We start from the raw sequence: 24,705 nt of genomic DNA on the forward strand, positions 1-24,705 counted from the left end.
CAACCGATAAATGGAGAAGCAAATCTCAGTCTATCCACACGATGGAATGTTACCAGCCAAGAGGATGGATTCATGGTAAAAGACAGAAGAACCTTAAAACATTAGGTGGGTGAAAGAAGTATAATAAGCTCAAAAGATCATATACTGGATGACTCTATTCATATGAAATAGTCAGTCACCTACATATGAACCTTCAATTACAAACTTTCAAAGATGCAAATGTGTGTCCCATCAATGCCAAGTGCGAGTGAAAGTGCAGCCTGCCCTCCATCTCCCATCGCTGACGACCCTTCAACTCTACCGTCTCCCACCTCCTCTCCCTCCTCCAGTCGGTCACTCTTCTTGCCTGTTCACTCGATGGCCAGCCTCTCTATGCCAGTGGTTGTACGTACTAGTGTATTTTCACGTTACTGTAAAAGTTAAAATGTTTTGCTACTTTCTTTAATGTATTATTTGTGTGAGAGGTATTATAAACCTATTACAGTACAGTACTATATAGCTAATTGTGTTAGTTGGTATCTAGACTAACTATGTTGGACTTACGAACATGCTCTCGGAACGGAACTCCTTTGTATGTTGGGGACTTATTATATTCAAAATAGCTAAATTCACAGAGTCAAAATTCAGATTAGCAGCTGACAGGGCTTGGCAGGAAGGAGAAATGATGAACAAATACTTATGGGGATGGGGTTTCCTTTCAGGGTGATCAAAGTGTTTTGAAATTAGAGGTGATGGCTGCCCAACAGCAGGAAAGTATTAAATGCCACTGCATTGAACCTTCTAAAATGGCTAAGTATATGTTTTATAAATTTACCTCAATTAAAAAAAAATCACTTAGCCTTTTAACCTAAAGTCCTCAGAAAATGGAAGGGTAAATGAGAAGAAGGAAAAACGAAAGAAAGAAAACAGCAGCAAATGAGGGAAGCAGGACAGATTAAGTAGGACCTGAGAGCAAAGGGGGGTTGTCTGTGCTCAACCAAGGGTGGACTGAGCCCCTGTCCCCAGGAGATGAGCTCTCCAAAGACAGGCCTGGCCTTCAAGATGCTCTGTGAGTTCGCCTTCCTCCTACGACAGCCCTACTTAGATCTGAGACAATGCGGATACCAAATGTTTGCTGGGGAAAGCTCCATCTGCAAGCCCAAGTAGAAATAGCAAGAAAAACTAAGGCCGAGGATTCATGACTGTATGCAGAACCTGCACGGAGACTCTCCCAACATCAGGCACCCCAGATGGTGAGTGCCTGCTGCTTTGGCTGTCTCCTCTTCTGGACTAGGGGTCACTCACCCACAGGGACCCCACCTCGATCAAGATACTGCGCCCCCAGCCCTAATCACAGCCCCCGGCACAGAATCAGGGCTTGCATATATATGGGATTAAAAAAATGAATGCCCTCCATTTTATATATTTGATCCACTGACTTACATTTTTAATGGGTAAAACACTGACATGGTACAAAATTCAAAAGGCTCCAAAGGCTCCCACTGTTCTGCTCCAGCCCCTTCAAGGAAACCCCGCACTGTCTCTACAGGGTCCATGTGACCAGTGCGGTGAAATTCTGAATCAAGGCTCTGCCAACCAACCAGACTATCCAGTGACTTGAGTGTCAGGGCATGACCACGGGAGAAGGCGAGGCGTGATGTCAAGGTGAAAGTTATCTGGCTGAAAACGCGGTCCCAGGATTCCGCGCCAGGCGGAAGCACATGCCAGGGAGCCTCCGGCTCACAGACAAATGCCGCTAGGTGACAGCCGTCCCCCCAGAGCCATTCGTGGCACGAGAATAAGCCTGCAGGCAGGGGCCGTCCAGCCCATCCGCTACGCCGGCCACCCCGGCCTCCTCACACCTGTTTCGGATACAGGCGAATTTCAAGCCGGGGACCAGTTCTGTGCCCCGTGATGGGAGGAGAGCGGTCGTGCAAGCCCCACGCAGCCTTGGACGCCGAGAGACTTTTAGTGGTTGTCGGGGCAGGGAGGGAAGTTCACCTTAAAAGAACTCAGCTGGGAGCTGCCTGGCTCTCTCCCTGCAGATGGGCTCCTTGGTGGAGGCGGTGGACAGGAACTCAGCTGGCCAGGAGGAGAGGGTCCCTGGGAGTCAAAGCCCCCGGGGTGATGAAGAACCCGGGCCCAGCCCAAGCCTGGGACGTGCCCCGGGAGTGCGCGTTGGGACAGGAACATCTGGACTCATCGCTTCATCTGAGCCCGATTGCGAGGGCCTTTTTTTCTTTTTTGAAGCCTGAGTAACGGTCGCCCTGTATAGTCACCAAACCAAAGGCTAAAAACAGATGGGAGCCGCGCAGGCTCGTCTGTTCCCCGAGGCTCCTGCCTCAGGTGGCGGTGCGCCGCGGGCTGCAGGGTGAGCCGGGCGCCGGTCCGACGCCAGCCGATCTGTTCCAGTATTTCATTCCCTGTCCGCGTGCCCGGAGGCTGTTGCAACGCGTATAAATTTAAAAGAAACAAGATAAATACCGGGGAAAGGTTCACTTGAACAAAAGGAGTGGTTTTTCTTTCCTCCTTTTCTTTTTACTCCGCTGGAGAAGAGATAAAGTGGTCCTGTGACTGAGTTAGCCTCTCGGGGGCTAGATCTGGCGTTCTGGGCAGTCCCTCAATAACGCATGAGCATGGCCTCCGACTAAGCAGCCTCTCCTGAAACTGTACAACAGTCCAGCTTCCAGCCGGAATGTCTCTTAGCAGCCGAGGGAATGAGGCGGCAACAGTATCTATAAGCAGCTGGAGTCTCCTCAGAATGAGCGAAAGACTACACGTGAAGGCACCGTTTACTCTCCCTTAAGCCTGTACTGGCTCACCCGACGCACCCTGGGCCGGAAGTCCCGGCTCACGCAGCGCACCCTGGGCCGGAAGTCCCGGCTCACCCGACGCACCCTGGGCCGGAAGTCCCGGCTCACGCAGCGCACCATGTGCCGGAAGTCCCGGCTCACCCGACGCACCCTGTGCCGGAAGTCCCGGCTCACCCGACGCACCCTGGGCCGGAAGTCCCGGCTCACCCGTCGCACCCTGGGCCGGAAGTCCCGGCTCACCCGTCGCACCCTGGGCCGGAAGTCCCGGCTCACCTGACGCACCCTGGGCCGGAAGTCCCGGCTCACCTGACGCACCCTGGGCCGGAAGTCCCGGCTCACCTGACGCACCCTGGGCCGGAAGTCCCGGCTCACTCGACGCACCCTGGGCCGGAAGTCGTTAGTGCGCCAGCAGTTATGCCTCAATACTTGACATAAAATAAAACCAGCTTAACAAGGAAATTAATATCACAGGTGGGAGAATGGGGATCAGTGTGGAAATCACACTGAAAAAGAAACTGCCTGAGAAACGCTCGCTTTCTCTTACACACAAACTCAGCCCCAGTGGGTTTATGGACCACCAGTAGGAACTGAGCACAAGTGAATTCCACCACCGCATTGTGCAGCCTGAGTCCCATTTTGCAGAGAAGGAAACCAAAGTTAGATGAGGGGCCCGAGGGTACATGGCTGCCAGTGAGGGGGGCAGTGTGTGTGTGTGTGTGTGTGTGTGTGTGTGGCAGGACCAGGTCCGCCAGCTCTTCCCAGTGCACACACCGCCTGTGTGTGTGTGTGTGTGTGTGTGTATGTGTGTGAAGACCAGGTAGCCCAGCTCCTCCAGCACTCACACCGCCAGCACCACCCACTGCCTGGAAGTCAACTAGACTCAAAGGCTGTACCTCTGACAGCATCTCATACTGGCCTCTTCTTCCAAGAGCAATGGTCAGTAAATCATAGACCACAGATGCGCTCTGTAAACTGATGAGACGGTCGCTCTTGTGCTCAGGTATCCTGCTCAGCACAGCGTCCCGGTTGGCCTGAAAACAACACGGAAGAGAGAAGCAGATGGTGAGCTGGCCGTGCACACAGCTATCGCTTTGTGCAGGGAAGCCATTCAGGGCCTGCTGCCCCTGAGAGCTTGCCGAGGGCCTGGGGACAAGGGCACGAGTGAGTAAGGGGTCGTTTACTCAAGATCCCCAGAGCACCGCAGGACTCAGAAGGCCTGGAGGGCACTTGTCCGCATTGGCAGGTGCCTGGAGGAAGCTTCAGGAGTGGATGCAAAGCACAGTGGTTTCTCCTGGGCTCAGGTTCACAGCCAGCCACGCAGCGGACACAGCTGCGCTCCGGGGCAGCAGAATCATCCATCAGATGAAGCCCTGCCATGTCTCACTTATGGATCCTGCTTCTCCTCTACATGAAAGAGCAGGAGAAAATCCCCAGGCCCACACTTCCATTGCCAAATGGTGTTATCAGGGCACATCAGTCCTACAGAGATGTATCTTTCCCTCTCTCACCCAAGCAACATTCAAATCTCTGTATGATAGCTTCACTGGAAAAGACTACAAAGACTCATTCAACTTTGTTCAGGGAAGCACAGAACAGATGTGGAAGAGAAAGTAAGAAGCAAACAGACTTTGGTTTTTAAAGATGTTAGCACAGAGGACTCGGGAGAACAAGGAGGCTTGTCTATTTCACACCCCCACTGCTCAGCACAGAAATACCGCAGGCGCATTCAAGCTTATTCATCTCATTTATCTAGAAATCAACTGCTCTCCATGGCAACTTGTTTTCATTACTTTTGCAATTATTCCACCAGTTCCTCCAAACACATCACATGTACTGGAGACTCTAAACGTAGCTCATTTTCCTTTTCTCCCTAACAGGGAGTTCAGTACCAATAAAGTTAGACTTTGCCTGTCTTCTTTTCCCTTCTAATTAACAGAAGGCTCAAGACCTAACCATCCCTAGGAACACAGAAAGGGCCCTTCCATTTTCCCTGTGAAACTGGCTCTCGAGAGACCAGGGTCACTGGTCTCGGCAGCCCAACGTTTAACTTCCAGCCTGACACTTGGAAAAGCCATGCACACACCTTCTCACTCACTAATGAGAGGGATGCTTTCTTTTGTGTGAGTCCAAGGCATTGACTTGTAGCCTCCTGTCAGTACTTACTCATTTTAAAACTCCTTCCTCTTAAATGTCAAAGACAAATAAGAAATATATAAGACAGGCCGCTTCCTACAAAGTGAGTCATCTCTTATGGAAACAAGCCTGCTTTTTAAAATTTCATTGTAAGTTTTTCTGGTTAGGAATGCCTTTGGAGCCAACAAAAGAAGCTGTGAGGGATATAGGGCCTGCTATCAGTGGTCTCATTTGATTTATTTGCTCCAAATGTTCCATATTGAGACCGACCTGGGACAGAAGGGAACACAACAAAACATCATTTAAGAAAGATTTTCAGGTTATGCCAAACGCGTTCCATTTTTCTTTTTAAAAAGAAAGTCTATCAGTGCCTTTTGATTAAAAAGGTACAGTACAGAATCTCAAGCAGGTCCACGAATAATAAATATCCCAGAATGCTGTCTCAGCGGTAACTGTGCTAAAATACAGTTCTGATAACTCCCTTCTCCTGGAGAAACTAATTTGATTTGAGGTAAGAACACAGCTCAACTCCAAATGAGTTCCTGTAGGCAGAGGGACCATTGACAAATTTATGTTTCTAAGTTAAAATCAGGACCAGAGGAGAATACAGTTTTCTCAGACACACACACACACATACACAACACAGCAGTTCTCATTTTGGTTCTGAAATTGAGCACATCTATTTTCTGTCTAAAAACTGGAAGAAAAAAAAAATCAAGGGACATGAAAAAAGGCTTCCAAAGGCAACTTAATTTAGATTTCTACCTACGTAACCATGGAATGATTTACAGGGAGAACATAACCGTCCTGGTTGGCAAACCTCGTCCTTCTTATTTACTGTCATCATTTGGATTTCATCATCCTCTGAAGAGATTTTCTGGAAATTAAATATGACAGAGTCAAATTTGACTGCCTCAAGGGGATCCGAAATTTGAGTATTATTAGGGTCTATCACTGCGGTGAGGGAGGAGGAGGGTTAGACGTCACGCCCAAGACATCAACTCTGAGAGCATGCATTCTAGAGATGTCGCCAGCTTTCCCAAATTCCAAACTGCAACGCACACAGCCTGACAACAGAACACAAATTTTCAATCAGAATTGTCCAAGAGATCAAAAGTGTATGGTCACCACGCTCTCAGGACTTTTCCACCATCACTAACCGAGTTTGCCCAAAGGAAGCGAAATACCAGGTTGTGAAGACCCCGTGAGGAGGAGGGAATGGCAGTGAGCACTCCCCCGCCCCATCCACCCGCCACAGAACCAACAACAGGTCACAGCGAGACCTGCTCGTCTGAATACCAGTTACAGGAGGCCACGGGTGCTGGCCTGTGCTCATATGTGCCTCCGCGACTGTGCCAAGGCAGAGGAGAGGATGTAAATGACACCATCCGCAGTCACCAGCTGACAGTCAAGGAAAGATGAGCCATGGAGGCGACCTGTATCCTTCAGAGGAAGTGGGGCCAATGACGTCAAAGGGCTTCCAAATAAAAAGATGCGGTAACTCAAGCAGTCTCCCTGTTGTAAACATCTCAGGGCCATTTCACAGAAAAAGAAAACCCAAAGCTTTAAATTAAGGCAAGAAACCTACCCTCCCTGCCCAACCCCAGCCTCTTCTGCCCCTTCTTCACTCACCACCCGTTTCTAAGTCTTCTTCCCCGGAGGATATTTCCTGCCTCCATTTAAACTGTAAGCTTAGAGTAGAGGGGACCACCTTCTCTTGCTTTAGTTACACCTCCTTTTTCTCCTTGTTTTTCCTCCTGCCTGCCCAGCAGGTTGGGAGTTACGGAAGGAGACAGGATGTCTGCTAGAAGGAACAGGAGGCCACTGAAGGATGCCTCTAGCCCCTCGTCTAAATGAGTAGGTGGGCACAGGACCTTCCAAGCCCCAAGGCTTGCAGTTCTGCTCAGGTGCTCAGCACACATCATTTACGTGCCAAGGTACTAACTACCATGACCCATATTACTCTGGCACGCTTCAAGCTGGGCTGTCACGCCTAGCGAAGTGCCGAGAAGAAACCCAGTAAATGATGAACGATGAAATTCTAGACCTAAATTCGATCTCCTGGCCAAACACTGAGAAAACATCTCAAAGGAATCTGATGGTCTGGCAAAAACTCCCTCCCAACAGCAGAGCCGGGTAACAGAGTGGGCTCTCCTGGCCTTCGGACTCTGCAATGCCTGGGGAACAGGTGGGAGTTGGAGAGAGGACCTGGGCGGGAACGCAAGGCAGGTTCATCAGGCTGCTGCTACGGAAACCATAGGTTCAATACAGCCAGTGTTTCACCCCCAAATTCTCCCTCCCACCAAGGCAAATGAAGAAGGCTCATAAAGGTTTACCCTTGAGGGCTTGTCCCCACCCCCCACCAATTTAAGTTTCCCCTGACGGTCATTTTAGGTGTAGTTACCCATGTGCAACCGGGTTCTTGTCCAATCAGTACTTTGTGGATAAATGAATGAACTCAGATGCCTGCTAATTGCTAAGGGAAAGAGAAGCTTCATGCTTCAGACCAACCTAGGGCCATTTCTAGCCAGCCCAAGAATTAGAAACATCTCTCTTTAAACCACTGTAGTTCTTTTTCCCACCAGGTATCCCCTTCAGAAGGTACTCTTCTTGTTTCTGCAAAGAAAGAGTCACTATCCTGATGGAGTCACCATATCAAAACAGGGACTAAAGGAATAGGGGAAATAAAAATGTAAAAACACATTCTACTCACCATTGATTCACTAATCAGCAGTAACAACAGGGCTTCTTCAGTATTTTCTTGAGGACAAAAAATGCTGTATAAAGAAAATTCACTTTGATATATGGCAATTTCAAAGTAACACAAAATATATGACTAAGAGCAGGACTGAATGCTAACAGCTTCTAGATTTTTATATAGTATAGAACCCAAGAAAAATGCTGGATGATGGACACTTGAATTAATTTGCTTACTTCTATCATAATCCATGGAATTTATACATTTTAACTATGCATTTAAATAGCAGGTAGCAGGGTAACGCTGTAGAAACCAAGTTAAAAGCTCAAATAACATTTGTGACTATTATCGAGGCAGAAACTCTGATAAGTACAAGCTGACATTGTCTCAATAACACAGACTTTCTCCTGAACCCACTATGAGTTAAAACTGCAGACATTTCACTACCCGGTACTCTTCTTATATCTTACTTGCTAGCTGGCATATTGTATACTGTCATTTCGATGAAATATGAGATTGGAAGCAGTTTTAGAGTTTGAATAATTCCTAGGATACTGTAAGAGTTTCGTGAGCTAAGTGAGCTATCTTACAGAAACACACATGCTGTATTTTGGGGTAACATACAAGAACTGTCTTATTAATCAATTTTAGGGAATTTGGCTAGACTCAACATCTTGGATTCAAAGGAAAGGCTTTTAGGCTCAATGTTGCTCAGGATTATAGAACAATAAAAGCCAAACATAACTCTGATCTCCATTCTCTATATCATTTTTTTTTTCCGGTTTGAGCATTTTAAAAGACTTCCTGCAATTTTCTCCATTCTAAAGCTCTAGAATCCTTGAGTAGAACTGTGAGTTGCATCACAAGTTGGGCCAAACTCAAGTCTTTTTTGTGGAATGCTAGAAGAGTGCAGGAAGAATGAACTTGGTTAAGGACTTCCCCCTGGTCAGTGGTTAAGACTCCACGCTCCTAATGCAGGGGCACAGGTTCAGTCCCTGGCTGGGGAACTAAGACCCTGCATGCCGCACAGCGGGGCCGAAAAAAAGAAGTTAACTTGGTTAAAAACAGACAAACAAACTCCTGGATGTTTTGGAGATGACTAAATAAAGACTAAATGTACACCTTCCCCGGTGTACTACTACATTTAACTTAAGAGAAGGGATGAGGCCCCATGCCACCCCCAAATGGTCAAAAAATGTTTTCCAAATGATTCTAAATACTTGTTCTCTTTTAAGTGCCGGCAATTTTTGTACTGTGTCAAAAGACCATGAGGAGTAAGAAAAGTACAGTGGCTGAGACTTTACAACTCGGACATCCTGGACATAAGGAGACCACCTGTGGGACGGTTCCTATTGCTCTTTCAGGACTAAGATTTTTAAAAAGCGCCTGTGAGCTTCAGGGCAGCAAGGGAGAAACAGACATAGAGAACAGACCTAAGGACATGGGAGGAGGGAGTAACGTGGAAATGTACAGGCCTGTGTGTGAATCAGATAGAATGGGAACCTGCTGTACGACTCCAGGAGCTCAGGCTGCAGGCTGGGGTGGGAGGAGACGGGAGGGGGTCCGGGAGGGAGGGGACATGGGTGTGCCTGTGGCTGATTCTTGTTGAGGTCTGACAGAACACCACAGAATTCTGTAAAGCAATTATCCTCCAATTAAAAATTGTTTTAAAAGCGGGGAGGGGGGCGCCTGTGAGCAAGGAGCGAAATTCTAGAATCTGCAGTGACCTCATTTAAGAGGTAGCTTTAGGTGCCTTGGGTTTTTACAAGACAGAACTCTTCTTTCCCCTTAAATTCAGAAATAGAGCCTACAGGCTTTGAATTCAGAATGCTCATGTGAGTGAGTGTGTGTGTGTGTGTGTGTGTGTCCATCCTGCCATCAGTTCCTGACATTCTGGTTCATGTTCACATGCAACTGGGGCCTCACAGAAAAAGCAGTAACATTAAGGTTTTTTTTTTGCTCCATAGCTAGCCAGCTCTGCATTGTCCAGACTAACTGAAAAGAGAGAGAGCCCATGCTAATTGTGACTTAACACCAGCAAACTGAGTCCAAAATAATCCGCAGATTCCATCTGCACCGTCTAGGCTGCTTGTATGTGAGGCTGTGTTATTTTAACCAGAGCTGCTAACAAGTAGCACATTAACCGATTCTAATTCTACTTCCTCTACCCTTCCTCTATCCTCTACGCTTTTCAAGGCAGGCAAGATGGGTCCGCAGGGGCGCTGCAAAACTCTGAGGACCTGCAGGAAGAAGCAGGGACCAGAGGAAGGGAAAGGACAGTTTTGAGACATACCTGAAAAACTGCAGACTGTAGTTTACCCCCCGCCAATTACTAATTCTCTAGACCTATTTCTGGCCGTTCTTTCCCTCTTCCCTGCGGAGCTCAGGGTGGACAGTGAAAACTGCTGGGCTCTCCTATTGTGATGTTGTCCCCTTAGGGCCCAAGAGTGTCAAGGGGAGGTCCTGGGCCCCCAGGCCTCAGGCTGTGGAGCTGGGAAACTGGAGCCTTAGATCTGGAGGAAGGTGATGGAAGAGCTGACCATTTATCCCTTGGGTTCTGCCATCAAGTGGTTAGCAGGATCTTTCAGTGTCCCTCATTGTTATCCTTCAGACAGCATCCTCATCCTTACCAAAAACCTCTGCATTGGCTGCCAGGAGGGTCAGACCTGTATTTAGGACGCCAGGATAATTACTTTCTCCTCTGAGGCCTACAGAGTTTAGCATGATGTATGGCACTCCTAGTGTTCGAAAAATCATCATCCACTTCCTGGCACAAAATGGTCGTTTCTAGCCTCCTCTTAACTTTGTGATAACTATCTAATCTAATGTGCATTTCTTTATCTAAGCCACCTCAAGTGCTTCTTATGAGGAGGAATACAATGGAAGAAAGAAAAATAAACAAAAGGTGTCCATGTTAGGAAGAAGTAAAACTATATTTGCGGACGACATGATCTTGTATATAGAAAATCCCAAGGGATCTAAAAAACTATTAGAACTAATAAACCAGTTCAGCAAGACTTCAGCATACACAATCAATACAGGCAATCGATTTTATTTCTATATACTTGCAACAAACAGCCCCAAAATAAAAGTAATAGTAACAATTCCATTTATGATAGATTGAAAAGAATACCACACACACCAAAACACCCTTAGATAAGTTTACAAAAGAAGTGCAAACATTACACCTTGAAAACTTCAAATTGTTGTCAAAAAAATTAAAGGAAAATAAATGGAAAGACATTTCATGGTCATGAAGACTTAATATTGCTAGGACGGTGCGCATGTGTGCTAAGTCACTTCAGTCGTGCCTGACTCTTTGTGACCCCCATGGACTGTAGCCTGCCAGGCTCTTCTATCCATGGACTCTCCAGGCAAGAGTACTGGAGTGGGTTGCCATGCCCTCTTCCGGGGGATCTTCCCAACCCCGGGATCGAACCCAGGTCTCTTAAGTCTCCTGTATTGGCAGGCGGGTTCTTTACCACTAGCGCCACCTGGGAAGCCCTGTTAAGATGGCAACGCTCCTCAAATTAATCTACAAATTACGATCATTTCCTATCATGATCCTAGTTGCTCTTTTTTGTAGAAATAGACCAAATGATCCTAAAATTCATGTGAAAATATAAGGGTTTCGGGGGAAGGCAGGCTAAGGGGTGCTAGGTTTATTTGGGGGGTAATAAAAATATTCTAAATTTGACCACAGTGATGAGCAATGTGACTATATTAAAAGCTGTATTAAAGTGCATTGTACACTTTAAATGAGTGAATTGTATAGTATGTGAATTAGATCTCAACAAAACATTAATAAAAATGACTGTGTCTATTTGTGTGAAATGAAATTTGTGTCTCAATAACCATTCATGGCATGGGAATCTTCCCATTAACTAATAACTACATTTAACTTGATCTATGTTTTGCCCCCACAACTCTTGTACAGATGGGGAAGCTGATGTATGGCAAAGACTGAGTGGTTCTGGAAAGAAGGGAGACACGGCCAGCACTCTGAGCTTCGCTTCCTTCAGGGGTGAGGCCACACTGGAACAGCACCCAGACACACACAGAGCTTCACCCACGTGTCAGACTTGACTGCGGGAGGAAGCAAGAGCTGGAGTCTTGAATATACCAGCACTTACGAGGCATCCAAAGCAGAGGGAAACCTGGGGTCTGGTTTTAAGGTTTAAGACATTACCTAAAAAAGAACCTCAGTCCTGATGCTGAATAGCTCATAATAAGGGGTCAGCATTTTAAAAGTGAGAGTTTGAGAACTGCTAGCACAGATGTTCTATGAATCCAGATAAGGGGTAAGGAATGCAGGAAAAAGTTAAGAAAATGCTCACTAGTCTGAATCCATACAAGAAATGCAAATTGAACAAGATGATGAGAGAGAGAAAGACCAGGGTCAGTTTAAGAAGACTGAGAGGCAGTGGCCATTGGCCACAGGACTGGAAAAGGTCAGTTTTCATTCCAATCCCAAAGAAAGGCAATGCCGAAGAATGCTCAAACTACCACAGAATTGGACTCATCTCACACACTAGCAAAGTAATGCTAAAAATTCTCCAAGCCAGGCTTCAATAATACGTGAACCATGAACTTCCAGATGTTCAAGCTGGTTTTAGAAAAGGCAGAGGAACCAGAGATCAAATTGCCAACATCCGTTGGACCATCAAAAAAGCAAGAGAGTTCCAGAAAAACATCTATTTCTGCTTTATTGACTACACCAAAGCCTTTGACTGTGTGGATCACAATAAACTGGAAAATTCTGAAAGAGATGGGAATACCAGACCACCTGACCTGCCTTTTGAGAAATCTGTGTGCAGGTCAGGAAGCAACAGTTAGAACTGGACATGGAACAACAGACTGGCTCCAAATAGTAAAAGGAGTACGTCAAGGCTGTATATTGTCACCCTGATTATTTAACATATATGCAGAGTACATCATGAGAAACGCTGGGCTGGAAGAAGCACAAACTGGAATCAAGATTTCCGGGAGAAATATCAATCACCTCAGATATGCAGATGACACCACTCTTATGGCAGAAAGCAAGGAGGAACTAAAGAACCTGTTGATGAAAGTGAAAGAGGAGAGTGAAAAAGTTGGCTTAAAACTCAACATTCAGAAAACGAAGATCATGGCATCCAGTCCCATCACTTCATGGCAAATCGATGGGGAAAAGGTGGAAGCAGTGACAGACTTTACTTTTTTGGGCTCCAAAATCACTGCAGATGGTGACTGCAGCCATGAAATTAAAAGACGCTTACTCCTTAGAAGGAAAGCTATGACAAACCTGCTGCTAAGTCGCTTCAGTCATGTCCAACTCTGTGCAACCCCATAGACGGCAGCCCACCAGGCTTCCCCGTCCCTGGGATTCTCCAGGCAAGAACACTGGAGTGGGTTGCCATTTCCTTCTCCAATGCATGAAAGTGAAAAGTGAAAGTGAAGTTGCTCAGTCGTGTCCGACTCTTAGCGACCCCATGGACTGCAGCCTACCAGGCTCCTCCGTCCATGGGATTTTCCAGGCAAGAGTACTGGAGTGGGGGTGCCATCACCTTCTCCGATGACAAACCTAGAGAGCATGTTAAAAAGCACAGACATTACTTTGCCAACAAAGGTCCATCAAGTCAAGGCTATGGTTTTTCCAGTGGTCATGTATGGATGTGAGAGATGGACTATGAAGAAAGCTGAGCGCCAAAGAATTGATGCTTTTGAACTGTGCTGTTGGAGAAGTCTTGAGAGTCCCTTGGACTGCAAGGAGACCCAACCAGTCCATCCTTAAAGGAAATCAGTCCTGGTGTTCATTGGAAGGACTGATGTTGAAGCTGAAGCTCCAATACTTTGGCCACCTGATGCGAAGCACTGACTCACTTGAAAAGACTCTGATGCCAGGAGGGGTTGAAGGCAGGAGGAGGGGACGACAGAGGATGAGATGGCTGGGTGGCATCACTGACTCAATGGACATGGGTTTGAGTGAACTCCGGGAGTTGGTGGTGGACAGGGAGGCCTGGCGTGCTGCAGTCCATGGGGTCGCAGAGTCGGACAGGACTGAGCGACTGAACTGACTGAGCAACTGAGAGGCAGTTACCCTGAGAAGTGCTGCCCCCGAAGCTGCAGAGCGGTGTTCAGAAGCCTCACCGCGATAGCCCTGCAGGCCCCACGCCTGTCAGCGCTCCCCGGGGCCTCAGCGGCAGCAGCCTGCGGGCTTTCCGCCATTTTCCCCCCGCACCGTGACTAAAGGAGGTGTCCTTAGTTATTCGTTCATGTTCCTCTTTCCCTCACAGCGAGGTTGTGAAAAGCCACCAGCCTCGGTCTTGTGGGAACAAAGACAGGAAGGAAGGCTCCGAGGGGAGGAGTCGGGAATGAGCCAAGCCGGGTCCTGTCTTCCTGCCGCCTTGGGGCCTCTCTCTGTCTCCCGCCTACTCCTTCCCGAGGGGGAAAGCCCAGAGGGAGCCCGGCGTGGACCCTTACCCCAGCATCCTCAGAGGTGATCCAGCCCAACTTCAAAAGCGAAAACAATCAGAGACATCACCTTTCAGTCACTTGTAAATTATTAATCATTTGTTAATTACTTAATTCTCCTTCTTCTTACAGCTAATTCGGTGTAAAACAAATTTTTAAACAAAGGATCAAGGAATTGCTGAGGAAAAGAAAAAAAAGTGAGCTCTGGCTTACTAATAACTTTGTATGATGCTGAAGTTCTTGTAATAATCTGAATGAAAATCCCAAAACCAACAGTGAAGACTGAGAATAGCAACCAAGCTGTTTTAGATAAGAATGAGAGCATTTTCTTACTTAAAAGGTCCCCAGTAGTGCATGGATTTTGCTGAAGTTATGAAAAATAAAGAGGTATCTTTATTAAACTGGTAAATTAGACTTGCTCGTCTGGTTCTCTTTCAGGGGAGAAAAAATCGACCCTTGAACTTCTATATACTCTTGTGTGTGTGTGTGTGTGTGTGTGTGTGTGTAAGTCGCTTCGTGTCCGACGCTTTGTGACCCCATGGACTGTAGCCAGTCAGGCTCCTCTGCCCATGGGATTCTCCAGGCAAGAACACTGGAGTGGGTTGCCACGCCCTCCTCCAGGGGACCTTCCTGACCCAGGGATTGAATCCTGGTCTCTTATGTCTCCTGCATTGGCAGGCGGGTTCTTAACCATTAGCGCCACCTGGGAGGCCCAAAGTTCCCCTCCCATCCCCTAACCTACAAATGAACAGCAGTTCCCATACTTCTCTCCTGAGTAGACGCGGGCTTTCCGGGTGAGGGTGTAGGTTTTCGTGTTTGCTCCTTTCCGGAGAGGATCGTCCAGGGGTGACTGGCATGGCGGATCCTCCAGAGGGTTCCAGTAGCTCTGCTCACACATACCCCGCAACAAGATCTCCGCCAGCTGCCTGGCTATTGTCTGGGGACACAAAGGAGCAAAGGGACAGCATGAATCTACTCTGCATCATTCGCTCATCATCTGCTCATTTAGTAAAGATTTTTCAGCCATCACTTTGTTATCACTATTCCAAGACTCATTAAAAATTTTTACTTTGAGAAAATTGTCCCGTTGATGACAACAAAAATAACATTGAAAAAACAGATAACCTCATGCCCTTCAAATGCTGCCCTGCTTCTGTTATATTCTGGAACACTAAACATGTTTTGGACCTGAAATTTTTAGTTAAGCTCTTTTCCAAAAGCTCTTATATTAACTAAATAATAGGTGAACTGCAAATATTCTCATCACTCTCCAACCGATGCCTGCTAAAGCCTGAAGGTGGCAGAAAGCCAGAACTCAACCTAGATGATGTAATCCCTGAAAAAAGTCTCTTTGTTGATGAAAAGAGGATGTCCGGTGCAGATTTTTAGACCGTCTTCCTTCTCAGGCGTGCCAAGGACAAGTCCTACGTGTCCCCGCCCTGGCCCTCAGCACCTGAGACCCTGACCTGTTCTCCCTGCATCCTGGGTCTTCCGGCCCAAGGCTCCCACTGGCCTTGTGCCAAGTGCAGAGAGGGCAAAGTGGGAACTACGGATACTGATCAAGAAATACATTTTTTCAAAGCCGGGTAGGTATCTCTTTTCTCACTGTGAAAACTCAGAAATGTCTGAGTCTTGTCCTCCTAGATTGGATGCAGATTACTGTGTCTATAGCTCTGCTGCTGGAACAGCACCATGCGTGCACACGTGCTGCGTCACTCAGTCCTGTCCGGCTCCTTGCGACCCCCTGGACTGTGGCCCGCCAGGCTCCTCTGCCCATGGGATTCTCCAGGCAAGGGTGCTGGAGTGGGGTGCCACGCCCTCCTGCAGGGGGCCTTCCTGACCAGGGATGGCCCCGCGTCTCTTGCGCCTCCTGCACTGGCGGGTTCTTCACTGCCAGTGCCACCTGCGAAGCCAAACAGCGCTGCGGGCGATGTACCGGGGGCAGGAGAGAAGGCGGCTACGAAGAACTGTGCTAACTGATGTCCTCATCATCTCCCAGTGACAAAGAAGAGAAATTAAAAAAAAAATCCCTCTGAAAATAGAAGGACTGCATTGCAGGGTGATCCAGGCGACCTCACACTCAGCCAGAGGCAGGGAAAGAGAGCGCCACCCAGCAGGTTTCCTGCGTGGTTTTACCGTTCTCTGGAAGAGGCAGGCAAAGGATACTGATCTTCTGAGAACAAGACTTTTTAAACCAATATGTTCCAGAAGAGAACTTTGCTAGGCTTTCATCTATGGGAAATCTCTTAAAACACCACAAGGAAACCTAAATGCAGCCCAATCACTAGCTTAGTGGTTCCTGATAACGACTGGGTAAAGGCACATTTTCTTCATTATTCCCAAGTAAGACCCACTGGCTTTAAATGTCTATAAAAATGTGAAATTAGATGCACTCCGATCATCCCCAACTGAGCCATCTGTAAAGATCTCATAAGAACACGATTTTCAGGACCTAAACACTTCCTGGACCATTTTCTTAAACCTCCCGTTACGGCCTCGTTTTGATCTCACTGCAGTCATATAAACTAATGACTTCTGCTGGAAGCATCAGCTGGCAAGAATAACCTCCACCGGCTCTAGCTGAGGGAAAAAAAAATGTTAAAGGAGAAAAATGAACAGGAACTTCACATTGTGGATGTATCTGCCATAGAGGGATTCTAAGGTAAAAGTCTCTGTCCGCTGCTGGACAGCTCACGTCAGACCTCATTTTCCCTCAAGGTATTAACCTTCCAGAGAGAGCTTTTCAGTGAGGTTTTGATGTGATTGCATATATTAAAGGCATCAGCTCATCATGCACCCGATTAGGAAGGATGTTGGTTATATTCACTGAAAGGACAAATGAAGTTCAGAGGAGACTGAATAGGAGAAATTATCAGCAAGATCACCAACGTCTATGACACCTTTTATGTTTTATACTCAGGGCATATATAGCTTGTAGTTTAAATGCCTAAAAATTGTTGATAACTACCAAATATATTTCAAGTGAAAGAAAGGAAGAAGGCTGGTCTGGAAGAAGAACTTGAACTTCTTTGTACAAAGTTGGTCATTAAATGCACTTTTTTTTGCATGTGCTTTTAAACTGTGATAAACCTCACATAACAGTCACCATTTTAAAGCGTGCAACCCAGTGGCATTTAGCACACTCACGGTGTTGTACAACCACGGTCACTATCTAGATCCAGAACATTCTTTACCCTGAAAGGAAACCCCATACCCTTTAAGAAGTCACTCTCCACTCTCCCTCCTCCCGCGCCCTGGGAACAACGGCTCTGCCTCCTGTGTCTGTAGGTTGCCTGGTTTACATTTCACATAAAAGGAGCCAAACAACATGGGGTCTCCCTGTGTCTGACTCCTGCCACTCAGCATAGTCTTTTCAAGGCTTGTCCACGGAGCAGCATGAACCAGCCCTTCACTCCTCTCTGCAGCTGAATGATATTCCATCGTATCCTGTTTATTCAGTCATCAGCGGTAGACACTTGAATTGTTTCCATCTTCTGGCTACCGTAAGGAGTGCTGCTGTGAACACTCGTACACAAGTTTTGGTTTGAAAACCTGCTTTCAATTATTTGGAGTATTTATCTAGGAACGGGGTTGCTGTAAATGTACTTTTAAATCCTGCTCTGCTATAGCTTCACTCCAGAGTTTACAAAGCAACTTTTAGTTAGTGTTACTTAGTGTTAGTCGCTCAGTCGTGCCCGGCTCTTTGCGACCCCGTGGACTGCAGTTCACCAGGCTCCTCTGCCCATGAGATTTTCCAGGCAAGGATACTGGAGTGGGTTGTCATTTCCGTCTCATAAGGATATCATAAATTTGCAATTATCAGCTAATCGAAAAGGAATCAGACAGCAATTAAGAAACACTGTCTTAGAGAAGGAGAAAAATCGTATGACATTCTTTATGTGCAGAATCTAAAAAGAAATTATACAAATGAACTTTTTTACAAGACAGAAACCAACTCGCAAACTTAAAGAAGGAACATAAGATTGCCAGTGGGTAACAATAGGGGGAGCGACAGTTAGGGAGCTTGGGATGGACATCTACACACCGCTGTGTCTAAATGGATGACCGGCAAGGACCTACTGTAGAGCACAGGGAACTCTGCTCAATGTCACGTGGCAGCCTGGATGGGAGGCGAGTTTGGGGAAGAATGGATATATGTCTATGGAAGGCTGAGTCCCTTCACTGTCCATCTGCAACTATCACAACATTGTTAATTGGCTATACTCCAATATAAAATAAAAAGTTAAAAAAAAAAAAGTCTCTCTCTCACACACACACACACACACACACATGAGAAACCCTGTCTCACGAGTGGCAATAGCTAGAGAAGCTTCCTCACGTCCGGTGGAAACCAGAGGACGCCAGAGAAGATGTCCAAGAAGTGTTTCTCAGCTGGGCTGGGCAAAGAATCACTTGTGAAAAGTAGAAAATACAGGTTCTTGAGTCCGGCCACAGGCTGGCATTCCCGAGGTCCGGCACAGGGATGCGTATTTGCTCAAAGGCCTCAGATGTATCAGAGGCACACTGCTGGCTGAGCACTCAAGGAATTAGAAACAGTTTAATTTAGGTCACTCGTGGACCATCAACCAAGACCAAAAGTGTGCCTGCAACTCAAATGTGGCACTGAGTGTGAAGTGCCTCCCCTCGTGTTGAACGTGAACATGTCAATAACTCAGTCGTGTCCAACTCTTTGCAACCCCATGAACTGTAGCCCGCCAGGCTCCTCTGTTCATGGGATTTCCCAAGCAAGGATACTGGAGTGGGTTGCCATTCCTTCTCCAGGAGCTCTTTCCAATTTAGTGATCAAACTCAGGTCTCCCGCATTGTAGATGGATCACTTTACCGCGTGAGCTACCAGGGAAGCCCATGTTAACAGTAACCAGTTAGTTAAGAGCTGGAAGTGTCCAGGGCCAGCTTTAGTCCTCACAGGCTTCCTTTAGAAGCCTCTTCACTGGGTTTGTCAGGGAAAAAAACAAAACAAAACAAAAAAACACTCTTCGTTCCTAACTTATTTCTGGCCAGAATCCTACCTCACAGGATTTTTATAAGTTAAAACACATTGATTGAAAATCATAAACCTTACACAATAATAGAAAATATTCTCTAACTCTGAAAAATAATGTTGGCATGAGCAACAGGCAGACTCCTATGGTGCAGTCCGTGTACACATGCCTTTTAATGAGGAAGAACCATTCATTTCCTTAATGAAATGTATATTCTTTGAGAGTCTATATTTAAGAATTTGAAAGATTGGCTAAGTGAGCTTTTAAAACAATTACAAGAACACTTATAATACTCTCATTATGCTTTCAAATCTTTTAAGCTGTTCATGCTGACCAGTTGGGAAGTTTTATGGAATAGGGGGGGAGGTCAATTTGAGAGAAAAGACATGTGGCAATAATTTTTATCCATATTTTTGCAGGGTTTTTTTTCGCTTAAAGAACTGTGTTGATCAAAAAATGTTTTCTTTGAACTTCTGAGGGCACCCATAAATCATATCAACACAGAAATAAATATCAAAGACCAAGTGAGTTCTTGGTGGTGTGTGTGTGTGTGTGTGTGTGTGTGTGTGTGTGAAGTCACCCGTCTTGCTTTACCTCCTGTAGTTCTGGGCCTCCCAGGTGGCGCTAGTGGTAAAGAACCCGCCTGCCAATGCAGGAGACAAAGAGACACGGGTTCAGCCCCTGGGCTGGGAAGACCCCCTGGAGGAGGAGATGGCAACCCACTCCAGTGTTTTTGCCTCGAGCATCCCATGGACAGAAGGGCCTGCCAGCCATGGTACGTGGGGTCACCGAGAGTCAGACACGACTGAGGAGGCTTGGCACTGTAATGCCAGGAGAGCCTGTGGCTGAGCCGCCTGGACCTGCGAGTCGTGCGTCCACATCCTAGTGTTCTGGAGACGCCAAACGAAGATACAGCCTCATTTCCCGTGACGGGAGTGGCTTAGCCTCGCCCAACTGAACACTCACAGCATTTAAAGGATTCCCGACGGACTTCCCTGGTGGTCCAGTGCGTTAAGACTTCATCCAGGCTTACACTACGGAGGGCGTGGGTTCAGTTTCTGGTCAGGGAATTTAAGATTCCACATGCCATGTGGTGTGGACAAAAAAATAAAAAACCATGGTAACGGACGCATGATAACGGGCAGACAACAGCCCGGATCACAAAAGACAGAGCCCTTCGCGCGAACGCTCGGTGATGTGGCTCTGAAGGGCACCCTGTGGAGGTGAGTGAAAGGTTTAAAAGGGAGGAGACAGAACTCAAGTCCACAGGTGAGCCAAGCTGCTGACCAGCCACTGTATTTAACTAGCTTTCCTATTCCTGGGTTTTATGGTCAGTATAGTTGAACAGCTAGGTACTCCTAGGATCTAATGTGCTCTGCCCCATTCAGGGTGCGGTATGACCCTTCAGCATACAACCACCCTGGTGTCGAGAGGGCCCAGTGCTAGCTGCCGCACAGGGTGCACGCCTTTCGATTTAACAGAGCATGACCGAGAAGCGACTGAAAAGATGCCCGTCATTCGCCATCAGGGATGTAAACCAAACCACGGTGAGGCAGCACGCCACACCCGCTAGGATGGCTAGAGCTGAAAAGAAATAATAGGCAAGTGCTGTCGAGCACGTGGAAAAGCTGGACGCTCGCTACTTCTGGTAAGAACGTAAAACGGTGCGATCAATCTGGAAAAGCTTGGCAATTCCTCCAGAGGTCAAATGTACAGCCACCATGTGATCCAGCAACTCCAGTCCCAGGTATGTACCCAGGAAAAACGAACACAAATATCCACACAGGAACGTGCATGAGGATGTTCACAGCAGCGTTATTCATAAGAGCTGACAAGCAGAAACAATCCAGTGTCCTAGGGACTGGTGGCTGAATAAATAAGACAGGCTCTGTCCTGCGCTGGAACGTCAACCACGGCGGAGAGGAATGAAGACACAGAGCGCAGGGCGGATGGGCCTGGGAAACGTGAGGCTAAGAAAAGCCAGTCACAAAAAGACCATGTGCCACACAAAGCCGCTTATGTGAAGTGTCCAGAACAGGCACATCCACAGAAATAGGAGGTGAGTTAGTGGCCACCCGCGGCTGGAGGAAGAGTAGAATGAGACTGACCAGTAACAGGCATGGAGGTTTTTGTGGGGTGAAGAGAAAGTTCTGAATTGAAATATAAATGATGGCTGAACAATTTTGTGACTACTAAAGTCCAATGACTTTAAACTGGTGAATGAATGATGTGTAACAACATGCTTCACTGATGGAATTTAAGATGTATAACGTCTGTATTACCTAATGTGTGATGATACATCATCTATAATTTATAATACGAAAGAGAGAGAAGGTGCCTGCAGCGCCTTCGGGCCTGAACCAAGTCGGCAGTCACACTTACCATCCGCAGGTTTTGGGTTGTTCTGGTCTCAACCGCTCTGAGGAGCTCTCTGAATCTCCCGACTCCTCTTGTCAGGCTCCTGTGGGCACACAGAATTTGATAGGGCTCCCATCCGGCGCCTATTAATGTTAAATATTTTATATACACATTCCACTGCATTTTGTCTACATAAAAGCTGTTGGTGAGACGGTAAGCGAACCATCGCTCGGCACGTGTCTGTCCGTCTTTGCTCAAGTCTGAAAAATCTGACCTAAGATTGATGGGCTTTGGTGCTTCCACAGTCAGAGTTTCTCAAGCAAAGAAATGTTGGAAAGCCAGATCTGAGGCAAAAAAAAAAAAAAAAAAGGCAAGATATCTTTCACGAGTCTATCTTCCACCCCCCAGTAGCTCAGCCTGCTCTGTTAAGTGGTGCTAAACTCTTTTCATCCCAGAATGGCTGGCACAAAGGTATAGGAATGTGTGCAATGTGGAAAAGGGTTTTTGTGACCTGCCTCCTTTGTGGGCGAGACAAAGGGCAGAGGCATGAAAACCGAGGGGCTCCATCGGGCAAGCGCTCTCTGTCTTCGAGGACACACAGGACTGCCCAGTAAAGCCGCCCGGCCCCCCGCCCCCAGCCTAACCCCAACCCCAGCAGGCAGGCAGAGGGTCACAGCCCCTCCCGAGCGGGCAAGCGCCCCTGGGCTGAGGTCAGCGCAGCTCACACACGGCCACACACCTCACCGTGTGGGTTGCACGTTTTGTGAAGGGGCAAATCACACCTGGCTTCACCCTGACCCACACGCCCAGACCCCACGTGTCTGTCCCTCCTTTCTGAGGCTGTGCCCGGCCCGGCCGGCTGGGATCACTTCCCCGCAGGTCCCTTTACATCGAGCACCGCCACCTCCTATGACATAACCCGGTGATATTTATAACCTGCTCATTAGAACACATCTCATCTTTCCAAAAAGCCTCCGAGCAGGTCAGCAGGTGCTGGCGCAGCAGAGGCCAGGTATTCGGCTCTCTTCTTGGATGACACTTTAAATTGCACAAAGGGATGAAAGCAAACGACACGTGGGCTCCGTGTGCTCTGAGCGCTCACGGGGCTATTAATTCGTGTCTTATATCGACGCGACATCCCAAGGCTCTCATTCACAAGAACACCCCCAGAACTTGAAGATAATGGTTTATTGGCACCAGGACATAAACGCTCCCATAGTCCTCTCACCCACACATATCAGATGATATCGGATCAGAGGCTTTACGGCAGCATAAAAAGAGAAGCTTGTGCTCAGGACTCCAGTCAGCACTAATGGAAACATGAATAAAAATTAGGTAATAGGCCCTGGGACATGCAATCTCTGCTGCTTTCCCCTTCATTTGCTTTTATGGGATCTGTGTTCACAGGCAACAGAGTATATTCGCTTTGGACTGAAGCTCCGTTCTCTTAAGTAACATGGCGGGGTGTGAGGGGAAGGAACAGCTACAGCTGAGAAAGGGATAGGCGGGACAGAGCAGTGTCATTTTAGTCCAGAATCCCAGAGTAGACTCCTAGTATGCACAAAAAGAGGCTTCCCCAGTGCCTCAGGAGTAAGGAGTCCACCTGCTATGCAGGAGAGGCGGGTTCGATCCCTGGGTGGGGAAGATCCCCTGGAGAAGGAAGGATCAACCCACTCCAGTATTCGCGCCTGGGAAATCCCAGGACAGAGGAGCCTGGCGGCCTACGGTCCCCAGGGTCACCAGAGTCTGACATGACTGAGCGCACACAGCACATACACATGTGCACAAAGCATGGCGTTTTAAGCTGTGCGAGTAAAGACGGCGCTGAGACGATGCAGTCGGAGGCCCAGGTTTACACGGCTGTTTTTACACGGGAGGACAGTAGGCAGCATTCAATCCAAACGCTGTAACTCAGGGGGAAGCCACCAGGTGGGAGCTGGCCCTTCAGAACGTCTCCCGGGCCCTGCTCGCCGAGGGAGATACCTGTCCAGTTACAGAAGCACAGATTTTCTAGCTAGAAATGATCCCGACATGACCTAGTCCACCGTGACACAAGAGAGAAACGGCTCGCTCAGTCACAGCGGCGAGAGGGCCGGCTGGGAGCTTTCCGCCAAAGCGCTCACCTTCCTGACAGGAAACGGAGCTCAGCCCCAGGACGATGCTCGCAGGAGGAACAAAACAGCGGGGACACAAGAAAGGCCTGTTTTCTCAGAGAACCAACTCCGGGCTGCCGGTGGGCGGCGGGGGGAAGGATGGGGGCAGGGATGGTTGGGGCGTTTGGGAAGGACACGCACACAGGCTGTGTGTAAATGGGTCACCCAGGCCTGCTGCGAGCGCCGGACGCGCTCCGCGCTCCTCGGCAGCCTGGGTGGGAGGGCGCCCCGGGGAACGGATACGCGTACCCGCGCGGCTGGGTCCCTCCGCGTCCGCCTGAAACCATCACGGCACTGTTAATCCAAAATAAAACGTTTAAAATAAGATACTGGGTGGGGGGAAGAAAAGAAGGTCTGGTTTACATGATTAATATGCAAATTAATAAGTACATAATATAAATCTAACGGTTCCAGTGATCCCAGCGAATGAGCTACTCCGAGGAACTGGTTCAAAAACTGGAAGGAAAACCCGCTGTCGCGGGAGAAGCAGCCCGGCGTCCGGGGCGAGGCTCGCCGCCGGAGCTGAGCGCCGCGGGCGCAGAGCTGCCGCGCGGGGACGGGCCGTCCTCCCGCGCAGGGCCGGTGCCTCCCGGCGGCCGCTGCAGGAAGTCCCCGCGACCGGCTGGAGGGCGCCGCAGCACTGCCCTGCCTCTGCGCAAATCCGCGCTCTGCTCAAACTGCTTCCAGTTTTTTTCTGGGAAGAGCTTCGGCTGCAGAGTCTAGCACTTCCCGAAGCCGGGGAGAACTGTGCTCATCAACAGCGAGTCCGCAGTGACCGCAGCGCGGGCACCAGCGCAGGGCTGGCGGCCGCAGGAGGGGGCTGGAGGGGGCAGGTCGCACATCTAAACGTCAGAAAAGGAACAAAGTGTCCTAAATACAGAGACATCCAACCACCAGCAGCTCTTATACCATTCATATGCTTCTATAGTCACATAATTTTATTCAAGCAATCACTTCCACGGTTGCCATGACGGCAGAAAAAAAATTTTTTTTAAAGATAATCATGATAGAAAGAAACAGTAAAAGATTAACTTGCAAAAATTACATTCTAGAGGCTATGAAATACCCCCAATTTGAGGGAAATAAATAAAAACCACAGGGTTGCTTTCGTGTCT

At 47.9% G+C, this 24,705-nt stretch overlaps 1 protein-coding gene across 4 annotated transcripts in view; it reads right to left on the reverse strand.

Annotated features, from left to right (window-relative positions):
* The window catches only part of TTC7B (tetratricopeptide repeat domain 7B), a 279,640-nt gene that overhangs the window by 120,803 nt on the left and 134,132 nt on the right, over nucleotides 1–24,705 (reverse strand). For 3 of the 4 annotated variants that reach the window (XM_055538917.1, XM_055538916.1, XM_055538918.1), the window contains exons 6-9: nucleotides 21,462–21,540; nucleotides 14,841–15,013; nucleotides 7,639–7,702; nucleotides 3,686–3,823 (exon numbers count right to left, since the gene is read on the reverse strand). In XM_055538917.1, coding sequence (XP_055394892.1) covers nucleotides 3,686–3,823; nucleotides 7,639–7,702; nucleotides 14,841–15,013; nucleotides 21,462–21,540 — 454 coding nt within the window. The remainder of the gene's footprint in view (nucleotides 1–3,685; nucleotides 3,824–7,638; nucleotides 7,703–14,840; nucleotides 15,014–21,461; nucleotides 21,541–24,705) is intronic. The other variant, XM_055538919.1, reaches the window with a different exon arrangement.

This window comes from Bubalus kerabau, chromosome 10 (assembly GCF_029407905.1).
Source record: "Bubalus kerabau isolate K-KA32 ecotype Philippines breed swamp buffalo chromosome 10, PCC_UOA_SB_1v2, whole genome shotgun sequence".
NCBI classification, from domain to species: Eukaryota; Metazoa; Chordata; class Mammalia; order Artiodactyla; family Bovidae; genus Bubalus; species Bubalus kerabau.